Consider the following 17,514-nt stretch of genomic DNA (forward strand, 5'->3'; position numbering starts at 1 on the left):
ATCCCTGTCTAATCTTTCTAGTATCCGCGTAGGAATCTGAAACTGTCAAGCAAGCTAGGCCTCGGAAATATCGGCAACGTCAGCAACTGGAGGCATGTTTTCCGATCGGGCCCTTTATACTGGCCTTATATCCGTAGTACACCGACTTGAAACATTTACGATGCTGAACGGTTTAATGTAACATGATGTTACACCTTATCGTCATCACGATGAGAGTGAAAAAGTAAAGGACTGGCGTACCGAAACCGGAGGCAGTGCTTATCAGCAACATCAGACAGACTAGTACGTTTGGACGGGTTTCGTTTCTCGAGAGTGGAATTTTTGCTCCGAGTAAAGAGAAAAGTGCGGAATGACGTGAGCAATTTATTTTGATCGATTCATATGCTATGCTCTGATACGCTTGCATTTGGAGAAAAAAGATACTTTTTTAAGAAAAAGCAGGTGAAGGCGTTCAACGCTTTCTGTGCGTGCTATGACGTGGAATATATGTAAAACAAAGAATAGAAGAATAGCACAGCTGTTCAGAGAGTGGAAAGGAAAGCCAGAGCCTGGGATTCTAGGTCTAAACTTCACGCCCCACAAAATCGTAGAAAACAGAAAGGGATATCATTGATTGTCAGGAAAACCGCCGGTGATTCAAAAAAATGATGAAGAAGACAAGAATTACTCCAGCTGCGGGTCCTTGGCCTCGCCAAAGCGCTCAGGTTTTGAAGGGGCAGATCCATCGCTTGAAGCTTCCGGCGCGGGATATTTTTCGATTCCTTGAAGAACATCTCCGCCATGCATCTGGTGATGGATGTTGACTTTCGGTCCGTGGAACCACTTGTGGGCGTCGACGACCCACCAAATCGAGATGATGAGCATGGGGGCACCGTAGACAAGACAGGTCCAGTTCATCAGGCTGGGGCTGCAGGTAAGAGTATTGTTAGCCTTTGGTCCTCAAACTCTCTTTTTTCCATAGAAAAGCCAAAAGCATCGAGGGCACGGAAAGCTCACCTGTTAGCACTGCCAGTGTATTCGGGAAGGCAGAGGATGGGAACCATGAGAGAGACAAAAGCGCAAGCGCAGGCACCGATGGGCTGACTGAAACGACCCAAATTCCAAGGCCCCTTGCGGAATCGAGTACCGACAAAGAACACCTTGATGAAGATGGGAATGGTAAAGGCGACAAAGGCAGCAATAGCACCAACGGAGAAAAGCGCGCCAATGGCAACGCTACCGCCAAAGATCAAGAACAGCATACAGATGCCTATGGAAGTATTGAACCAGACGGCATTAACCGGCGTCTGGGTGAGCTTGTTCACCTTGCTCCAAAATCTCGAGAATGGAAAGCAACCATCACGCGCATAGGCAAAAGTCACTCGCGAAGCGGCAACCATGCATCCTTGTCCCATCGAGAACCCGCAGATAATGGTCAGAGCAAGGAGGGCTGTTGCGGTCTTCTGAGGGAGAACTTGCTGCAAGTATGCGGCAAAAGGTTGACCGAGGTCTGAGCTGATGGCGGCATCAATGTCAACGACCGTGTAGGCAACGACAATCTGAAGAAACCACCCCATGAGGCCGCCGATACCAGAAGTCATGACGATTGCACGCGGAGAAGCAACGTTGGCATTGGAGCACTCCTCGCTCAGGTGAAATGGTGCATCGTACCCGGACATGGTCCAGATGACACTGATGAAACTCATGAGAACAGCAATGCCATCAGGATAAGAAGTTTCGTTCTCGATGGTGCCCCAGACCTTGGAAGCAGGAGTGAATTTGGGATGCTGGCGATTGCAAGCCGCGGGGATTGTGATGAGCACAACAACCAAGCATATGATGTTCAGAGTAGTGCCAACAGAGTTGAAACGGGCAATCCAACGTGTGGGCATGCTGCTTATGAAGGCGTGAAAGATCATAATTAGAACGGTCAAGAGGAAAACTTGATAATTCTGCGGCGAATAGTCCGGCTTGTTGATTGATACAGCAGCGAGAATCATGGAAGCCGTTCCGTAATTGACCGAAGGAGCAGCGGTAATCTGTGTGCACCAGTTGGACCAGCCAGTAAGCCATGCAGCAAGAGGACCCCATCCAGGAGGAGCCAAGACGGCCGCGGCGTAGTAAAGTCCACCACTGGTAGGCATTGATGAACAGAGTTCTGCCATGCTCATGGCGACACATTGAATGAAAACCATGGCAACAATCCAACCCCAAACCATACCTATAGAATTTACAATTAGTCGCTGGATTTTAAACGACGATAAACGCTTCTGTCCCAATACATACCACCGGTTCCTGCATAGCCCATGCCGTAGTATAACGTCGTAGCAAAACTCGGCAGGAGACCCAAGACAGCGAAACTAACACAAAATGATGTCCAAAGGCTGAATTCTCTCTTGAACTCGGCTTTGTAACCCAATGCCTCCAGCACCTCTTCATCAGCAGACGCTCCTGGATCGATAGGAACATCTCCCGCCAGTACTGACGTGACCGGCTCTTCATTGACGCTTCTACGGTGATGCGCGGATGTAGCATCCATCTTTCCAGGATTTAAAACTCGAACCAACTAATAAAAAGAGAGAAAAGAAGGACGAAGTGAATGTATTTCAAAGGCGACGCCGATAAAAGGGGAAGCACGAAGTTGTCGCTGACGTCGGCTTGAAAACGGTGGACAATGAACAGTCCAGGGAGGCTGACCCGTCTATAAGTGAATAGACAGTATCAATACATCAGGACCAAGCCTTTCGTGCGGTTACATCTCCTCAAGGGGCGGCCAGAGTGAGCGGGATGCATGGCAACTCGGCAGATCTATCCTCGGACACACCGGCGGATGTCGCCCAGTAGGAGGGTTCGTTCCAATCCGGAAATGGCATGTTCAACCTTGACCTGAGATAGCGAATTTCCTTTTAGTATTTCGTCCGGGATTTAAGAGCTTAGCCTCTTAGACGCCCCCTCCTGATGCCCGGATATCGCATTGCAATCAATCATTTTGTGCCTCAAGCGATCGAAGTACTGCCTATCTTTGACCCTGTCAGTTGCACTAGGGATTGAGAGACACTAAAGCCCCGATGATAGCTCGCCTGACGTTGCCACGGGTAGGGGTAAGGTTTCTGTTGCGTGGGGAATGCACTAATCGCCAATCATATGCCCAGTTGTCACTGATAAGGAAGCAGCAAAAGGTCACCCTGGGCGGACGAGGGGAGCGAGACGAGGAACCACCAACGGGAGAGCAGACAATGCGGATCCATCGAGCTGGACGACGGTCCAAAGAAGACGGAGGACGCCATCCACCAACGAGTGAGAGAGGCTCATCAACCAGAAAGATCTGGCAGGACTTGCCAAACCTGGTAATGCACTAGAAGTTCCCTCATCACTGAAAGTCGCGTTTTCTTCAGCTCGTCAACCCCATATGCTGCCCGTAAGAAAATGCCATATCATTGCAGAATGCTGTTTTCAATTGACCCAAGTAAAAGGGGTTCAAGCAGTTTTGACGTTCATTTATTCGATTGCATAGGGTAGCGGGCAGCTTCGTCTTCTCCTTTGCCCAACCCTGTTTCCTTATCGCGCGGTTCAGCTCTAGACCCATCCAGTGGACGAGCAAAAGCGATCAATCGCAGCATTTAAATTGTGTAATGGATTTACCAGAGGTGACCCCAGCATGCCTTTTTTTTTTGTGGGTGTGGCCCTGGCGGCGTTTAGCGACACTCTGCTCTTGGACTTGCCAGAAAAGGCTTCTCTTGGCTTACTCCGTAATTTTGACTGCAATCACGACGGCGACGAAGCGATAAATGCTCGCTCCCAAAGCCGGCCCAATGTGGTCTCCAAACATCTCGTCCATGTTCAATTCGCTGCTTCTGGTCTGTCATGGATTGAGGGTGGACTGAGAAAATATGACGAACAAGAAGACATAGACGTAGAAGAAGTAGGAAAGCATAGATGAAGATGTATGAAAATGAGTGTTATTGGAAATTCCTGGGGGCCACTCGAACTTGGTTCCTGGGCTAGCAGCGAGAAACCAGTTATTTTAGACCGAAAGCCATGTTACCTGCAGGGCTGCTCATCCCGGCATCGATTTTAACTTGCCAATTACCAAATGATGTGTTAAATATTAGATTGTGCAAAGGTTGGCTAGGGTGGTTGTAGAGTGTCTGGAAGCAATGACCGGCAAACCCCCGAAATGGCACAGAAGTGCAGATGCACCTTGCCAATGTCCCAGATCCTGCTTTGATGTTCATGATTTTACCGTTCATCCTCCTAGTCTCCGATGATATAATTGTCAGAATACTAGTCCGATTCCATCAGTGAAAATTATCCGAACATTGCCAACTGACTCTTTGAATGACGACGCATATAGTAACAATGACTCTTATATTATACATAAATGTATCGCTATGATTTAGTGAAGAAGCATGCTTCGCACTGTCAAAAGTTTGCTTGCCGCATGTCGTAATCATCATGGAGCGGGTATCTTCAAGGTAATTCTCCCTCGTGAGAGATACCTCAGATATTAAAAATCTTTCTCTAAAGCCAAAAAGTACAAAAGAATAGGATCATCTAGAAGCTTAGTGAGCTGGCGAGTCTCGCTTCTCAAACCTTCGAAACAATGGCTTGAGAAGATCTCACTCTTGGCGGCTCAGTGCTGGGCTCCCACGGCTCCACTTCATCACATCCCTGAGGGACACGACAAACTTGGCGTGCGGCCTCTGGCGCAGTTTTCCATATAACTTCGCGAACCTCGTTCCCTACTTGCTCTATCGAATCCATAGCCCATATAACATCAAGATGCTCGTACTCCTCGATAATCTTAGCATGAACCAACTGAACATACGGTTCTCGACCCCGTTCGAATCGTCGTAACAGTCTCCGACCGTCAACTAGGTCGTCAGACCCGGCGATCCACATGGCGAAAGGAGGCACCTGCTCGTCGTACCAAGCCGTACGCCCTTTGTCCTTTTGGGGAGCTCCAGCCGAGGGGCCGGCCCCTGAGGACTGGTTTTCTTCGGGCGTCTCCGTGGCCATCGCCTCCTCCTCATCCTCATTCTCCTCCATTTGACCCACCTCACGCGTAGCGAGGATGCATTTCTGCTTGGCGAAGCACTCCCGACCTAGCCACCATCTCATGCTCTCCGCGCTGACATATACGGGAGCGAATTGAAACATGCGATCGCGAAGATCTCGCTCCCATCGGTCATCTGTCCAGTTGAAAAGGAAAGAGAAGACACGGTAGCCTAGTGCGCCGTAAAGTCGACCAGGAAGAAGGGAGTGCATCTTCATCATGAAAGGAATGAACGCATGAATGCCAAAGATCAGCCGGAAGAGACCAGGTGAGATGATACGCATAAATTTGAAATACATTTTGCCGATAAGTGGACCGGCATATGCTGCGGGCGCGAGGGCGCAGAATACACTGATCTTGGACCCCAAATCTGGCCGCTGTTCTTTGGCCAGGGCAACGAACGTCTCCGTCGTCCCTTGCGAGTGGCATATGAGACCAAGCTTCTCAAATCCTGTCTCGCTCAACACTCTTGAAATGAGTGCTGGTAAGTCCATCACTCCCATCTGCCTGATATTCCAGGCCCACATACGAGGATCACTGTAGGTGAGCATCTGGTGCTGAGGCCGGAAACCACAGCGATTGTTGCCTAACCACACATCATATCCACTACAGAATACCGTCAACTCATGATCGAGTAAAAGAAGGAATGCGAGCAGTGGTAGAGTGGTCTTACCTCTTACATAGATAAAACGCGAGACTCTCGTCATCGTTGCAACAATAGGCCCCTGAGCTCTGCAAAAGTCCGTGTACGAGTAGGACAGGATACTTTCTCTGGCCGTCTCTAAATTGCCGGCCAGAAGCTCCCTTCTTTTGGCCTTGGGTAGCCTGGCCCTCGGGAAAAACTTCTGGGCCGTGTTCCTGGCGGTCACTATCCGGGACGGGTTGGTATTCTTTTGGGTCGTAGACGTGCCACAATTGCAGAATGAATCCATCTTCGGTTTGCACTTGAAACTCTTCCACGTTGAGACCGACGCGGCGGGCATAATAGCCAACGTCGCAAATCAACTTGTCTTTGCCTCCTTCCGTGGGCTCGAACGCGGCCTTTTGGGCCGCATCGACTTCGTTGTCATCCATCTTTGTTTGGCTGTTGCGTCGACGTTGACGACGCTTCCAGTCCTTTTCTGCTTCTCTTCGAGCCTTTTTTCGGCGACACTCCTCCTTATGAAACGGGCGAAGCGCGTCGGGATTTCTGAATGTAAGTCGAAACCAGGTATTACGAAATATGAGCGGTAAGCTGGTAAAGGCCGCTCCCAAAACGATGACGCCAAGAAAAGACAAAGAAAGGAAAAAGGATGACACCCGGAAACTGAAACATTGCAGGTTCCGCAATAGCGTCGGCGGCCCGTATAATGGGAGCGGGGGGAACAACGGATTTGTGCGTGACGGCGGCACGGCCTCTCGAAGAGGCGCGCCCGGTTCTGTGGATTGTTTTGAGGAAAGCTCTCCAGTCCCGTCCATCTTGGTTTTCTCGTCCTCCTCTGCACCGTGATGGCCCGTTGAACTTTCCAAGGAGTCTTTGGACGGAATCGAGTCACCTTCAAGCTCGTCTTTTAGCGCATTGAGTTTCTCGGCCTCTAAAAGTGGCACGGCTGGGAGACGGCCGCCATTTGCAGTTGCAATGACAGGATCGTACGGTGTCACAAAGATAGCTTCCTTCGCAGTCGTTGCGCCTGTTCGATCATCCTCTTGCCCTGGCGTCAGATGCGCTAGCCGCTCCGCTTGGCGCGTGTATTGCACAGCTGCATCTATTTTGCTCTTCGTGTCGGCTGTGACTGTTTCAGAAACAGTCATGGCGCATCAAGCGTGCCCTGCTGAGAGAAACACGGTGATAATATTCTCGTGGCAAGCGTCTCCGTGGTCGGCGATAATTTTAGGTTGACCCAGGTTTGTGTAAATTGAGCAAAGAGAAGACGGCCTTCCAGGTAAGATATTTTCTGCTCTTTGTCAATTGATGCGCCAGTCGTGGGAAGAATCCTGTGGAGAAATATCCTGCCCGGTTATTCCGCCTTTAGAGTCGCGGGTACCGATGTCAATGACCCTGCTGTTCCTGCTGTCTGGCGTGCCAATGACCGGGTTTCAGGCCAAGATCCGGCAGCACGCACAGATTCAAGTGCATGGCCAGCTGCGGATCAATTCGTCAAAGGAGCGGACACCTTTGGGACTGTGCGAAGGAGTGGATGCACCATGACGCTATGGGTGGTGGCCATTTCATTTGCTTTTTTCCACCGGGAACCTTCCCTAAGCTTGCCATCGCATCATCGATAGGGGTTCGTTTGGTTGTGATTGGATAATGAAGAGGGGCGGGCGTTGGCACCGTTCCAAGATTGCCGTTCACCCAACGACAAGCTACGCCAGAGACAGATGAGGGGATGCGCTAGACCTAACCCAAGATTGACGTGCCTCTCTGGGCATTCCAGAGACACTGAATAGACCACGACAGATGTGGTGACTTTATAAAACATTTGATCATTGAGCCATAACGATTAATTGGACGCAGCTGTGTAAGCATCAAATAATGAAGAAGAATATGAGAAAATTAGTCTAAGAAAGGAATAATCTCAGTCTCGCGAGGCAAGGCAACGCCGGTTTGCCTCGCTCCAGCAGTCAATCGTTAGTAAGTAGAACGGAGCCGAGAATCTAGCGGGGCGCCGGACCAATAGTGTGGTTAAAGAATCGCCAAACAAGACCAAGCTTCTGACAAGAAATGCGCTATTCAGGGGTGACGTTGGTTATAGACAGTCGAGATTGGAGTATCGCTCCCTCCTAATTTTTGCAGTGACGTGACTCTCAGCTGTGGGTGCCGCTTTTCATGTTTCTGATAGTGGGCCCTTCCTGTGAGCACTAAGATCCCCCATGATCTGGAGCACTCCGTATGTAGAAATACTCCGTAGTATCTGAAAGTTCGTAACTCATCTATGACACGTTTGTTTCCTTCTCTTCTCCTTTCTTTTCTCTCCGGTCGCTCCTTCGTGCGCTCCTTCGTGGAGCGGAGCGCAGTCTTTGTAAACATCTGTTTGATGTTTACAGCGGCGGATATTGTTATGGGATGTCATTTGTGCCTCATCGTCCCGAGGATTCCCAAACCCAACGCCACGTCTCAGACAATCTTCGTCAACTTTGCTGCTGCACGTGGAATGAAATGCTGAGAGCAGTCTAGGGTGATAACTTGAGCTCGCTTTTGCGGACCTATTAAATTTAGGCGCAAGGAAAACGCATTGTCCCATCTCTCATCTGTCCGGTCATGCAGACTCTTTCATCAATCCATTTTGCGCCTTATTAGACGAGTCGAGCAAAGACACTTGCATGAGAGTGTCTTTCTGCAAAAGATGACTCTTTCCTAATCATTTCAATGACCTCAAGAACTGATGCGAAAATCTCGAATGTTGGTGTTAGGTCGATGCTCCGCCTAAGATTTTCTAAAGTGTGAAAGGTCACAGTATGCTGCCAGTCGGCTCCATTATCGCCACACAATTTGTTCCTCTGTCTGAGTCCACTTAAAATAACCAGGAAAATGCTCAGCTCTTCGTCTGTATTGTGCTTGAAGAAATGGTATATTGCATTTGAGTCACGTAAGAAAACCATGCAAATTATTGTCAGATTTAGATGAATAAGATATGAGTTCAATTCCTCATTAGAAGTCAGAACACTGGGAAATGTCTTATTCGAAGCAGGTGTTTGCATGATAAGGGAGAACTTACGATCTTTGGTGATAAGTTATTTGGTGGATGAAAACGGCGAGATATCAAAGACGCAGAGAGGGAAGTTGAAACCGACCTCGGTTCAGATTCGGTAAATTTACGGCTGGTCCCGGCCGGAGCTCAAGAGCGCCGGTGCCGTTCAGGGTCGATTATCTGCTTTGAAGCTCTCTAGCAACAGCATGATTCCTCATGAACAACGGTCAATCATCCCTTACCATTAAGCTGTAGGATCATGGCAGTTGGGGAGCCCCTATGGCGTTCTCGAAAACGGAGAAGGAGAAGGCAGCTTGCTGTCCCCGTCTCTGCGCGCTTGGTCCTCGATGACAAACTCTCCGGCGACGTTGGACTTTTGTCTGAGGATCTCTTTTCTGAGCTCTTTCGGGCTGATAGGATTATAAATGGTATATCGATAGTGAGCCTAGTTCAATATCTTGAGTGGATGAGCTAAAAGTGTCCCTCGCAACAATAGGTACGGAAAGTGACTGCTCAGAATACATCCGCCATATCGCGATAGCTCCCTGGGCGCCATTGTCCCCCGATCTGATCGACAGCAGCTGCTGGACGGTGCTGCCAGTGAAGAAACTCGCCCATAATGCCCCGACGGGTAGAGAGACAGTTCACTCTACCTTGAAGTTTCCTGCCGCATCTCTCGCATTACAGCGGTTCGCGAGCGCTTTACGGGCTGTTGCACCAGCGAAATTGGCCAGCAGGGCTATTCCGTCAATTGAAATCCGAATTTTGGATGTCATTCCTCTCGCACTTGACTCGATCTATGTAACGGTTGATGGCGAGGCTTTAAAAAAGATGGAGGAGGCACATGGGAAATTTGGGGGAGGCTTTGGCGGATGGCCGATGCGTAACGGCCGGGCGACCAACGAACAAACAGTTTCAAAAAATAATGTTTTGAGCCGCGAAGGGGATAAGGCCAGGGTGTTCTCGTCAGACGAATCCCTAAGACAGGCAATACGCAAGGCACTCAAGGCCCCAAATGTTGTGCGCGCTGGCGATTTACTCCCGTTGCCTTTGCCTTCTCACCCTATCACTCATGTTCCGCCACCACCGGCAAGGATCACGCTGTGCGAGCCAGTTGCACAAGGCCGACTACTTCCACACACAAAGGTGGTGGTAATAAGGAGCCATCCGCGAGAATCTTCGGCGCGAAATGTCCTCCAGATTCCGGTGCAGCAACAGCTTGATACCTTTGCAGATGAGGACGATACTTCAAATGAGCAATTTTATTCAGCAGCGGAGGACAAGGAGTCTTCAATGACTGAATCTGTGGTGGATGGTGAAGAAAATGTTTCAGAGACAGATAATTCGGCTCCTGGGCTTTCGGAAAGCGAGAGCGCTGACCTCTCGGACGACTCAATGGACGAAATGATTTCCTTGAGTGCCCCTACACTTCCTCCACATTCGTCCGGTGTACTGTCCTCCTTCACTTCGGCGACTCCTAGGCCAGGAGGCGCTGCACATGGCGTTAGTACTCCCGGATCAGTAATCTCAAGCTACACCATCACGGCACATGGTTTTAGACGACTTCCAAAGGACCACTTCAAAGTGCAAGGTTTGCTAAGGAAAATCCCGGATGATTTATTGCATCCACGGCCACTGATTGACGATGATGATGAAGCCCGTGTGTTTCTTGAGGTAAATATGCTTGCCAAAGTCGGGTGCTTTTCTGGGGACTGGGTTCGCGTTCAACCTGTTGCTGAGTCCCATAATGGAATAGAGCAATGGGGCATTTCGAGCTTTGGCCAGGATGGTGAGAGTGCGCAAGGTGCTCGTATCGCCAGAGTTTATGGTCTCCCAGAAAGCTATCCAAAAAAATCCCAACGCTATCCTTTCAAAAAGTCTGGGGAGCGTCGCTTAAGTTCTTCAATTCTTTCTCCTGTGGATACAACCGCGAGGGCATATCTATCACCCATACTACTAGCTAACCTTGGAGGACCTTCTCATCTGAGGATCTCGCCTCTTTCAACTTTGAAGTCTACTCCAGGCTCTCCACCCCCATCCCTAAAGAAGCTTGCAGCATCAGCTTCACCTCCTGCAGCAAAAGAAGTTACTCTCCTAAAAATTTCGACGCCACTTTCAACAGATCGTACTCTTCAGCCAAGCTTACTTAATGGACTGAAGCGTTACTTTGAGCAGAAGCGGCGATTAGTGAAACAGGGCGATTTGGTCGCGGTTTCTATCGATGAGAACTTCGGCAGAGCCGTGTTCAGTGGCTCGAGTGTCGGAGAACCCGAAGGTGGTCTAGACGAGCTCATGGGTGGCGCGGTAGCTGATGCAGGCCAGTCGGTGGAATGCAAGAATGCACGTAACAGAAATGTGGCTTGGTTCAAGGTTGGGCCAGTGTTAAATGGCAAGCTCGATGCTTCCTCTAGGCTAGATGGCTCATACATATGGAACGACATGGCAGTAATCGACACCCTAAGCACGCGCATGGTCCAGGCTGGGAGCGAACAAAGCGTCATTCCCAGCGCGGCATCGAATCCTTGGGAGTATTACATGGGAACGAAACAATCATCAGGAAGAACTGGCATTTCATACGGGGATCCCATTTTTGATATGCCAATATCCTTTATTTCAAAAGCGAGAAGACGACTAAGAGAACTTATCGCGGCAACAACCAGCGCTCGTGCGATGCATCTGGGTCTGCCGCCCCTAGCCATTTTGCTTGTCTCTAACCAGCGCAGCATAGGCAAAGCGACCACAGCAATCAAAGCTTGCGCGGATCTAGGAGTACACCCCTTTGTGATCGATGCATACGACATCATAACGGAAGGGGGCGCATCTGGTGGCGACGTGAAGACGGAAGCTTTTTTGAAGGCGAGATCTGAGAGAGCCCTGGCATGTGGGCGAGAATGCACTGCGGTAATTTTGAAACGCATTGAGGCGTTGACTGCTGAGAGAATTTCCTCAGCTTTGAAGGAAATTATTGCAGACTCAAGAGTCCTCATTGCTACGACGACAGATGTGGAGAAGGTTCCAGACGGCGTAAGAAGTTTATTCACGCACGAGGTGGAAATTTCTGCACCAGATGAGAGTGAAAGAGAAGCACTTTTGAGGGACATCATCGAAGAGAAGGGCGTCAAGCTTGCATCTAACGTAGACATATCCTCTGTCGCCCTGAAGACAGCTGCACTCGTCGCTGGCGATTTGGTAGATGTCGTTGAACGAGCGATCGTCGCGAAACAGGAACGAGTCGAGAAGCTAGCTCAGGACTCCGGAAGTCAGAGTGAAGAAGTTGAAATAACACCACGAGATGTCCAAATATCTGGGGGCGAGGCGGGACGCTGTCTGATCAAAACAGATTTCGACCTCGCAATCGACGCTGCACGTAAAAACTTTGCTGACGCCATTGGCGCTCCGAAAATTCCCAACGTGACATGGGACGATGTTGGAGGACTGACAAATGTCAAAGACGCTGTCATGGAAACCATCCAGCTACCGCTCGAACGCCCCGAGCTCTTTGCCAAGGGTATGAAGAAGCGGAGTGGTATCCTGTTCTACGGGCCGCCAGGCACTGGTAAAACCCTACTGGCGAAAGCAATCGCCACCGAATTCTCACTCAATTTCTTCTCTGTCAAAGGACCAGAGCTACTCAACATGTACATTGGTGAATCCGAAGCAAATGTCCGCAGAGTATTCCAGAAAGCCCGTGATGCGCGACCTTGTGTTGTCTTTTTCGACGAACTTGACTCAGTTGCACCCAAGAGAGGCAATCAAGGTGACAGTGGCGGTGTCATGGATCGCATTGTCAGCCAGCTTCTCGCAGAGCTTGACGGTATGAGCAACGGCGAGGAGAGCGGCGGTGGTGTCTTTGTCATTGGAGCTACCAACCGACCAGACTTGCTCGACCAAGCCCTCCTCCGTCCAGGTCGTTTCGACAAGATGCTTTATCTGGGAGTATCCGATACACACGACAAACAACTTACCATTCTGGAAGCCCTCACCAGAAAGTATTTTGCCCCTTTCCCCTTTTTACTCTCAACGAATTGTCACTGACCGCGTCAAACAGATTCTCTCTTCATCCCTCCCTCTCACTTGGTCGCGTTGCCCAGTCTCTTCCTTTTACCTACACTGGCGCCGACCTCTACGCTCTCTGCTCAGACGCCATGCTCAAGGCTATCACGCGGCAAGCTTCCGCTGTTGATCGAAAAATCAAGGCTCTTCCCGGAGGACCGGTCACAACGGCATACTTTTTCGACCATCTTGCAACCGAGGAAGACATTTCCGTCATGGTCACCGAAGAAGACTTTACCGCCGCTCACCGCGAGCTTGTTCCTAGTGTTAGGTGCGTAGTTTTGCCTTTTTCAATTCTACCATGAAACCCCCCCCCCCCCCCCCCCCCCCCCCCCTTTTTTTTTTCCCTTGTTTCGTTTCACGATTATCAAAGCTAAATATATCAAAACCTCCTTCAGTGCCAAAGAACTCGAACACTACGACCGTGTCCGCCGCACATTTGAAGCAAATGACGATAAAGATCCCAAGCAAGCATTAGAAGCCCTAGAGGCCTTGGAAAATGAGGAATATCAAAACGCCATCACTTTCACAACCAATGGTCCTGAAACATCTACCCCACCGGCTCAAGGCCTGCGAGCAACTGGCGTCGAGCAGATCCTGCCTTTGCATTCCCGCCCCAAACACACGGCACAGCGTCCACAAGAAACTGTTCCTTCAAAGTCCAAAGCAAAGAGCAAAAGTAAAACACAAAAGGGCAAGAGCAAATCCAAGGGAAAAGGGACGGCATCCGCACCAGCTGCATGGGACGCCGTTGACGGCGCTGAAGAGGATGACGAGGAAGATACCGACGAGAACTACGAAAGTGCCTATACTGTCAACAGGACAGACCATGAGCACGTCGGCCATGACCGTGATGACGATGATGAAGATGAAGATGAATATATTATTCGCGGCACCCCTTCATCGGCTACCACTACTTCTGCACACACTGCGCCCTTGTTTTCCCCGACAAGTACGGTGCCGAATCAGACAATCAGCGCCGCAATTAATGCTGCCGCGTTGAATGGCTGGGCTGCTAATACTGGTACGTCCGGGACAGGAACTGAATCTTCGAAAGGGAAAGGAAAAGGCAAAATCCGCGACGGCGAATAAATGTTGAAAGGAGCAATGGACACATATTCTTCCTCCTTCTAATGCTTCTAATGTTGTATTATCGTCAATTTCATGGAGCATGTATTCATGGATCCCCCTCTCGGGAGATAAACGTTATATACCGTCCTGCCTAGCTGCCGTTTGCGCGGATCTTGATCAAGTATATAAGGTATATACAAAACATATATTCAAAATTAACGTGTAATCACCTCTCTCTATCTCTCAACGTTTGGATTCTTCGTTCATCGTAATTTTGTAGCACCTGGCACTGGAAGATTGCGATTATAGATTTATTGTATTTATTTCTCCTTGCTAATTCTGCAATGTACGAGTATGTGAAGAGTGACAGACCATAAAACTGACAAGAGGGGATATCATTTATGAAAGAGAAAGAAAACAAGGAGAAACATGTCTTATCTAGATCTCTATGAGAATCTTAAGATTTGCATGTAGTAGGTTTCCATCCGGGGAAAGAATAGAAGAAGGCGGGATGCTAATGCGGATATGCTATAATGGTAGGATGAAGGTGTATGCATCATGTGCGACTTGATATCGTGAAATAGAATATAAGCACTGACCCAGGGGACAGTGCGCTAGGGTGGAAAAAGTCATTAGTTGTCCAGAACAACGTGGCAAAAAAGAAAAGTGAATAAATGAAAAATAGAGGGACAAGAAAACAAAAGTAAAAAGTTGAACAAATTGACCAGTGGCTTGAGAAATCACCGACCGATATACTTCAACTCGAGGTATCGCAGGGGAATGAAGGTGACAATGGTAAAAATAAACGTCAACTGGTTTCCGATATCACCGCCGTATTCGCCAATGTGCTTGGCAATCACGCCGACGTACCACGTCTGGACCATGCCGAGGATGCAGCCGACGATACCGATCAGAAAGGCGAAGAGACCAGCAATGCCAAGGGGCATCTTAGAAGGCGTGTCCCAGGCGTCGAGGTCATAGTTGTTAATGTTGCCATTGCGGAACACGTAGTGTTCGAGGAAAACAATAACGAAAAAGGCCGTGTTCCAGTATCCCAGCAGGGACAGGAAGTTTTCGAGCACGTCCAAGAGGTGATCTCGACCAGCGACACCGAGGAGCAGAATGCCGACAAAGACGAGGATAGTCCAGAAGAAGCGGGGAACAGCCTGGAGGGGTTTGGCAAAGAGTTGAATGGACAGAGCGCCAGAGTACATGGCGATGCAGTTCATGCCGATGCCGGAGAGGACGAGCAGGACAAGAATGAACTTGGCGAAACCTCGAGGAAATAGAATGCCTTGGATAAGATACCCGAGTCCCTGGTCGTTCAGGTCCGCCCAGTCTTTGTTGATATTCATGGTGGTTCCGACGCAGCAGCCAAGCACCATGCCGATGGACGTCGGGATAGAAATGCCAAGCATGGTGTAGAGGAAGATTTTGACCTTGGGCGTGTTGACGGGATATTCGACATAATAATCGCATGCAATAGAGGACCACGATGCGCTGGAGCCGTAGACAATGGCGAGTAGGGACAGGACATTTCCCGAAAAGGTTGCGCCGCTCACGGTTGCAGAAGATTTGGGATCCGCATAGTGCGCAACTTCGCCGTACATGATCATGAAGATGACGAAAAAGACGGCCCATGCGTACTTTTCGTACACAAGCACGCCTCGCAGTCCGATGAAGCTGAAGACAAGTCCCACCACGGCAATGATAACCACACCGAGCACCAGGGAGACGCGGCCGTCAGATACAGCCGTGAGAGCAAGACCGCCAGTGATGCATCCGACAGAAGACCAGCCGAGTTGCTCAATGACGTTGAGAGCAGCAATGATTGAGGCCGGATAGAAGCCGAAACTGTAGCGTGCAATGGCAACTTGTCGAAGACCAGTCTCGGGGCCCATGGTTGCGCACCAACCCTACATATGAAATTAGAATACAACAAACATTTCCCATTTTCTGTGCGATCCATAATGGTCAACCCACCGTTACGGCTCCTCCTAGGAGCGAACCAAAAATGGTGATCAGAATAGATTGCTTCAGATCCAATCCGAAAATCTGCGGGCCCAAGAAGCCAGAAGCAAAGCAGCTGAGGGTCATTGTACCGGATGCCCACAAAAGTGCCATGACTATTTGGCTAGGTGGATTGCGGTTCTCAGGCAGAACACGGTCCGTCGCGGCGGATTCGATGCCTAACTTGCGGTCCATCCATGACTCCCAGTATCGCATACGACCAAGTATTCCTCCCTTATTCACCGGAATATCGTCGCTGCTGCCATTGAGTGGTGCTGCCACTGGAATAACGCCAGACTTTTCCTGGGCCTTGCCCTCGGCGTCGTAGAATTCAGACATTTTTTGGGCCGGTTGTTTGGTCGGTCTCACAATTGCACGACAACATTCAAAACCCGAGCAGTGGCGTTCAGAGGGCGGTGGTTCATTAATATATTTTCTCGTCCATGCGGAGGAGGGCTCAGTGACCCACCCCCAGCTCGCATTAGTTTTAGGCTCATGCTTTTTTATCAGGCAGGTGGTAGGGGAAATCCTTGCAATCGAAAAAGTGCATTATCAACGCTGGCCAGACGGCACCACCGAACCAAAATTTGAACGGCTCCCGGGCCCCACCAACTCGTGGATGCCTCCCCACCTATCGAACCATTGACAGGATGTGAGCCGATTTCTCCATGCCTTTGCACGATACTCCGCTATATTTGGTACGCAAATTCGCCGTTCAAATGACTGTTTAGATCAAAATTGAGATTTTTGCATCCTACTGTGGTCAGTAATTCGAGATGATTTTCCAGGCTTGAAGGGGGGTTTCCTTGGGTCCCGACCAAGATAAGGCCGAGTCTAAAAATTTGTCTGCAAGGTCTTCGGCCAATTCCTAGCCAGCGAGACGTCCCATTAGTTTTCTCCTGCGGCTTCCCATCTTTTCGCCTCCTCAAGTCAGCCGGCATTGTTACCTAGAGGAGTCAAGCCTTAGGACCAGGCAATGGTTAGACCAGCCCAGTCACTCTAGTCGCCGACCACGCTAAGCAAATGGAATCTGGGCACCAGTTAGCTTGGCACAGCGAAGCCTTCTGGGCAAATTTCCAGACGAAAACATTGCCTTCTCTGAACTTTTCCTTTAATGGAAGGAGGTCTCGCGGTATCAGCGAAATCCATCCCACCAAGATATGAGTGCGCCACGAGGATAAGCATGCGATGTCGATCATAGGAGCCAAATCTCTCCGTATCACCTCTCAAAAATTGCTCGGAGGTCGCCTTGCTCGTACCCCAGCATGCTCTTATCTTGTTGTGATTTCAGCTGTACCAGTATACGAGGATCCACGAATCGACACTTTCACTCGCGATCCAAGGGTTGCTTCGCTGAAGAGACTGTAATCGAGATCGCATAAACCACGCTATTGATGAGGCGTCACGCAAATGATCATATTGATTTCATAGCTCACATTCATGTTGATAACCTTAAATTGACATTGCAACGCTCTTTGTTGGAACAGCGAGCCTGAGCAGATGAAGTACTGCTGACCCAACGTAAGACTGAAGAGTGTCGGAGTCCTGAAATATGCATCACATATCTCGAAATTTTTATGCTGTTCAGTACGCCCATTTTGCACATCTGATCGAAACAATTGAATAATATTTCGTCTGAAACTCCCGCACAGCTCACTGTAAAAACCCCTTATG

The 17,514-nt window shown here is 49.5% G+C and overlaps 4 protein-coding genes across 4 annotated transcripts; 1 reads left to right on the forward strand and 3 right to left on the reverse strand.

The window, feature by feature from the left end:
* Window positions 1-383: 383 nt before the first annotated feature.
* L228DRAFT_255781 (amino acid transporter) lies at window positions 384-2,970 on the reverse strand. The gene is made up of 3 exons (XM_018333895.1): window positions 2,266-2,970; window positions 997-2,200; window positions 384-907 (listed from the first exon to the last, which is right to left on the reverse strand). The coding sequence occupies exons 1-3, from the start codon at window positions 2,516-2,518 to the stop codon at window positions 664-666; spliced, it is 1,701 nt and encodes a 566-aa protein (XP_018189237.1). The 5' UTR covers window positions 2,519-2,970; the 3' UTR covers window positions 384-663.
* A 1,596-nt stretch (window positions 2,971-4,566) lies between these two features.
* On the reverse strand, window positions 4,567-6,826 carry L228DRAFT_267662 (alpha/beta-hydrolase; the record flags this gene model as incomplete). Its single annotated transcript, XM_018335014.1, has 2 exons — window positions 4,567-5,641; window positions 5,709-6,826. 2 exons carry the CDS (start codon window positions 6,824-6,826, stop codon window positions 4,567-4,569), a joined length of 2,193 nt encoding a protein of 730 aa, XP_018189238.1.
* Window positions 6,827-8,928: 2,102 nt separating this feature from the next.
* Window positions 8,929-14,062, forward strand: L228DRAFT_219880 (AAA-domain-containing protein). Its single transcript, XM_018330230.1, has 4 exons — window positions 8,929-9,134; window positions 9,203-12,695; window positions 12,755-13,030; window positions 13,158-14,062. Exons 1-4 carry the CDS (start codon window positions 8,966-8,968, stop codon window positions 13,849-13,851), a joined length of 4,632 nt encoding a protein of 1,543 aa, XP_018189239.1. The 5' UTR covers window positions 8,929-8,965; the 3' UTR covers window positions 13,852-14,062.
* A 508-nt stretch (window positions 14,063-14,570) lies between these two features.
* Window positions 14,571-16,056, reverse strand: L228DRAFT_210277 (hypothetical protein; the record flags this gene model as incomplete). Its single annotated transcript, XM_018329845.1, has 2 exons — window positions 14,571-15,746; window positions 15,814-16,056. The coding sequence occupies 2 exons, from the start codon at window positions 16,054-16,056 to the stop codon at window positions 14,571-14,573; spliced, it is 1,419 nt and encodes a 472-aa protein (XP_018189240.1).
* Between the last annotated feature and the right edge of the window lie 1,458 nt (window positions 16,057-17,514).

The sequence above is a fragment of the Xylona heveae genome (genome assembly GCF_001619985.1).
Source record: "Xylona heveae TC161 unplaced genomic scaffold L228scaffold_4, whole genome shotgun sequence".
NCBI lineage: Eukaryota > Fungi > Ascomycota > Xylonomycetes > Xylonales > Xylonaceae > Xylona > Xylona heveae.

Excerpts from the sequence above, each read along its gene's own strand:
- L228DRAFT_255781 (XM_018333895.1), bottom strand. The coding sequence starts at position 2,518 with ATGGATGCTACATCCGCGCATCACCGTAGAAGCGTCAATGAAGAGCCG. Across the intron at positions 2,201-2,265 it reads GGGCTATGCAGGAACCGGTG|GTATGGTTTGGGGTTGGATT; the intron begins GTATGTATTGGG and ends TAAATTCTATAG. Across the intron at positions 908-996 it reads TACACTGGCAGTGCTAACAG|CCCCAGCCTGATGAACTGGA; the intron begins GTGAGCTTTCCG and ends TCTTACCTGCAG.
- L228DRAFT_219880 (XM_018330230.1), top strand. The coding sequence starts at position 8,966 with ATGGCAGTTGGGGAGCCCCTATGGCGTTCTCGAAAACGGAGAAGGAGA. Across the intron at positions 12,696-12,754 it reads CTGGAAGCCCTCACCAGAAA|ATTCTCTCTTCATCCCTCCC; the intron begins GTATTTTGCCCC and ends CGCGTCAAACAG. Across the intron at positions 13,031-13,157 it reads GAGCTTGTTCCTAGTGTTAG|TGCCAAAGAACTCGAACACT; the intron begins GTGCGTAGTTTT and ends AACCTCCTTCAG.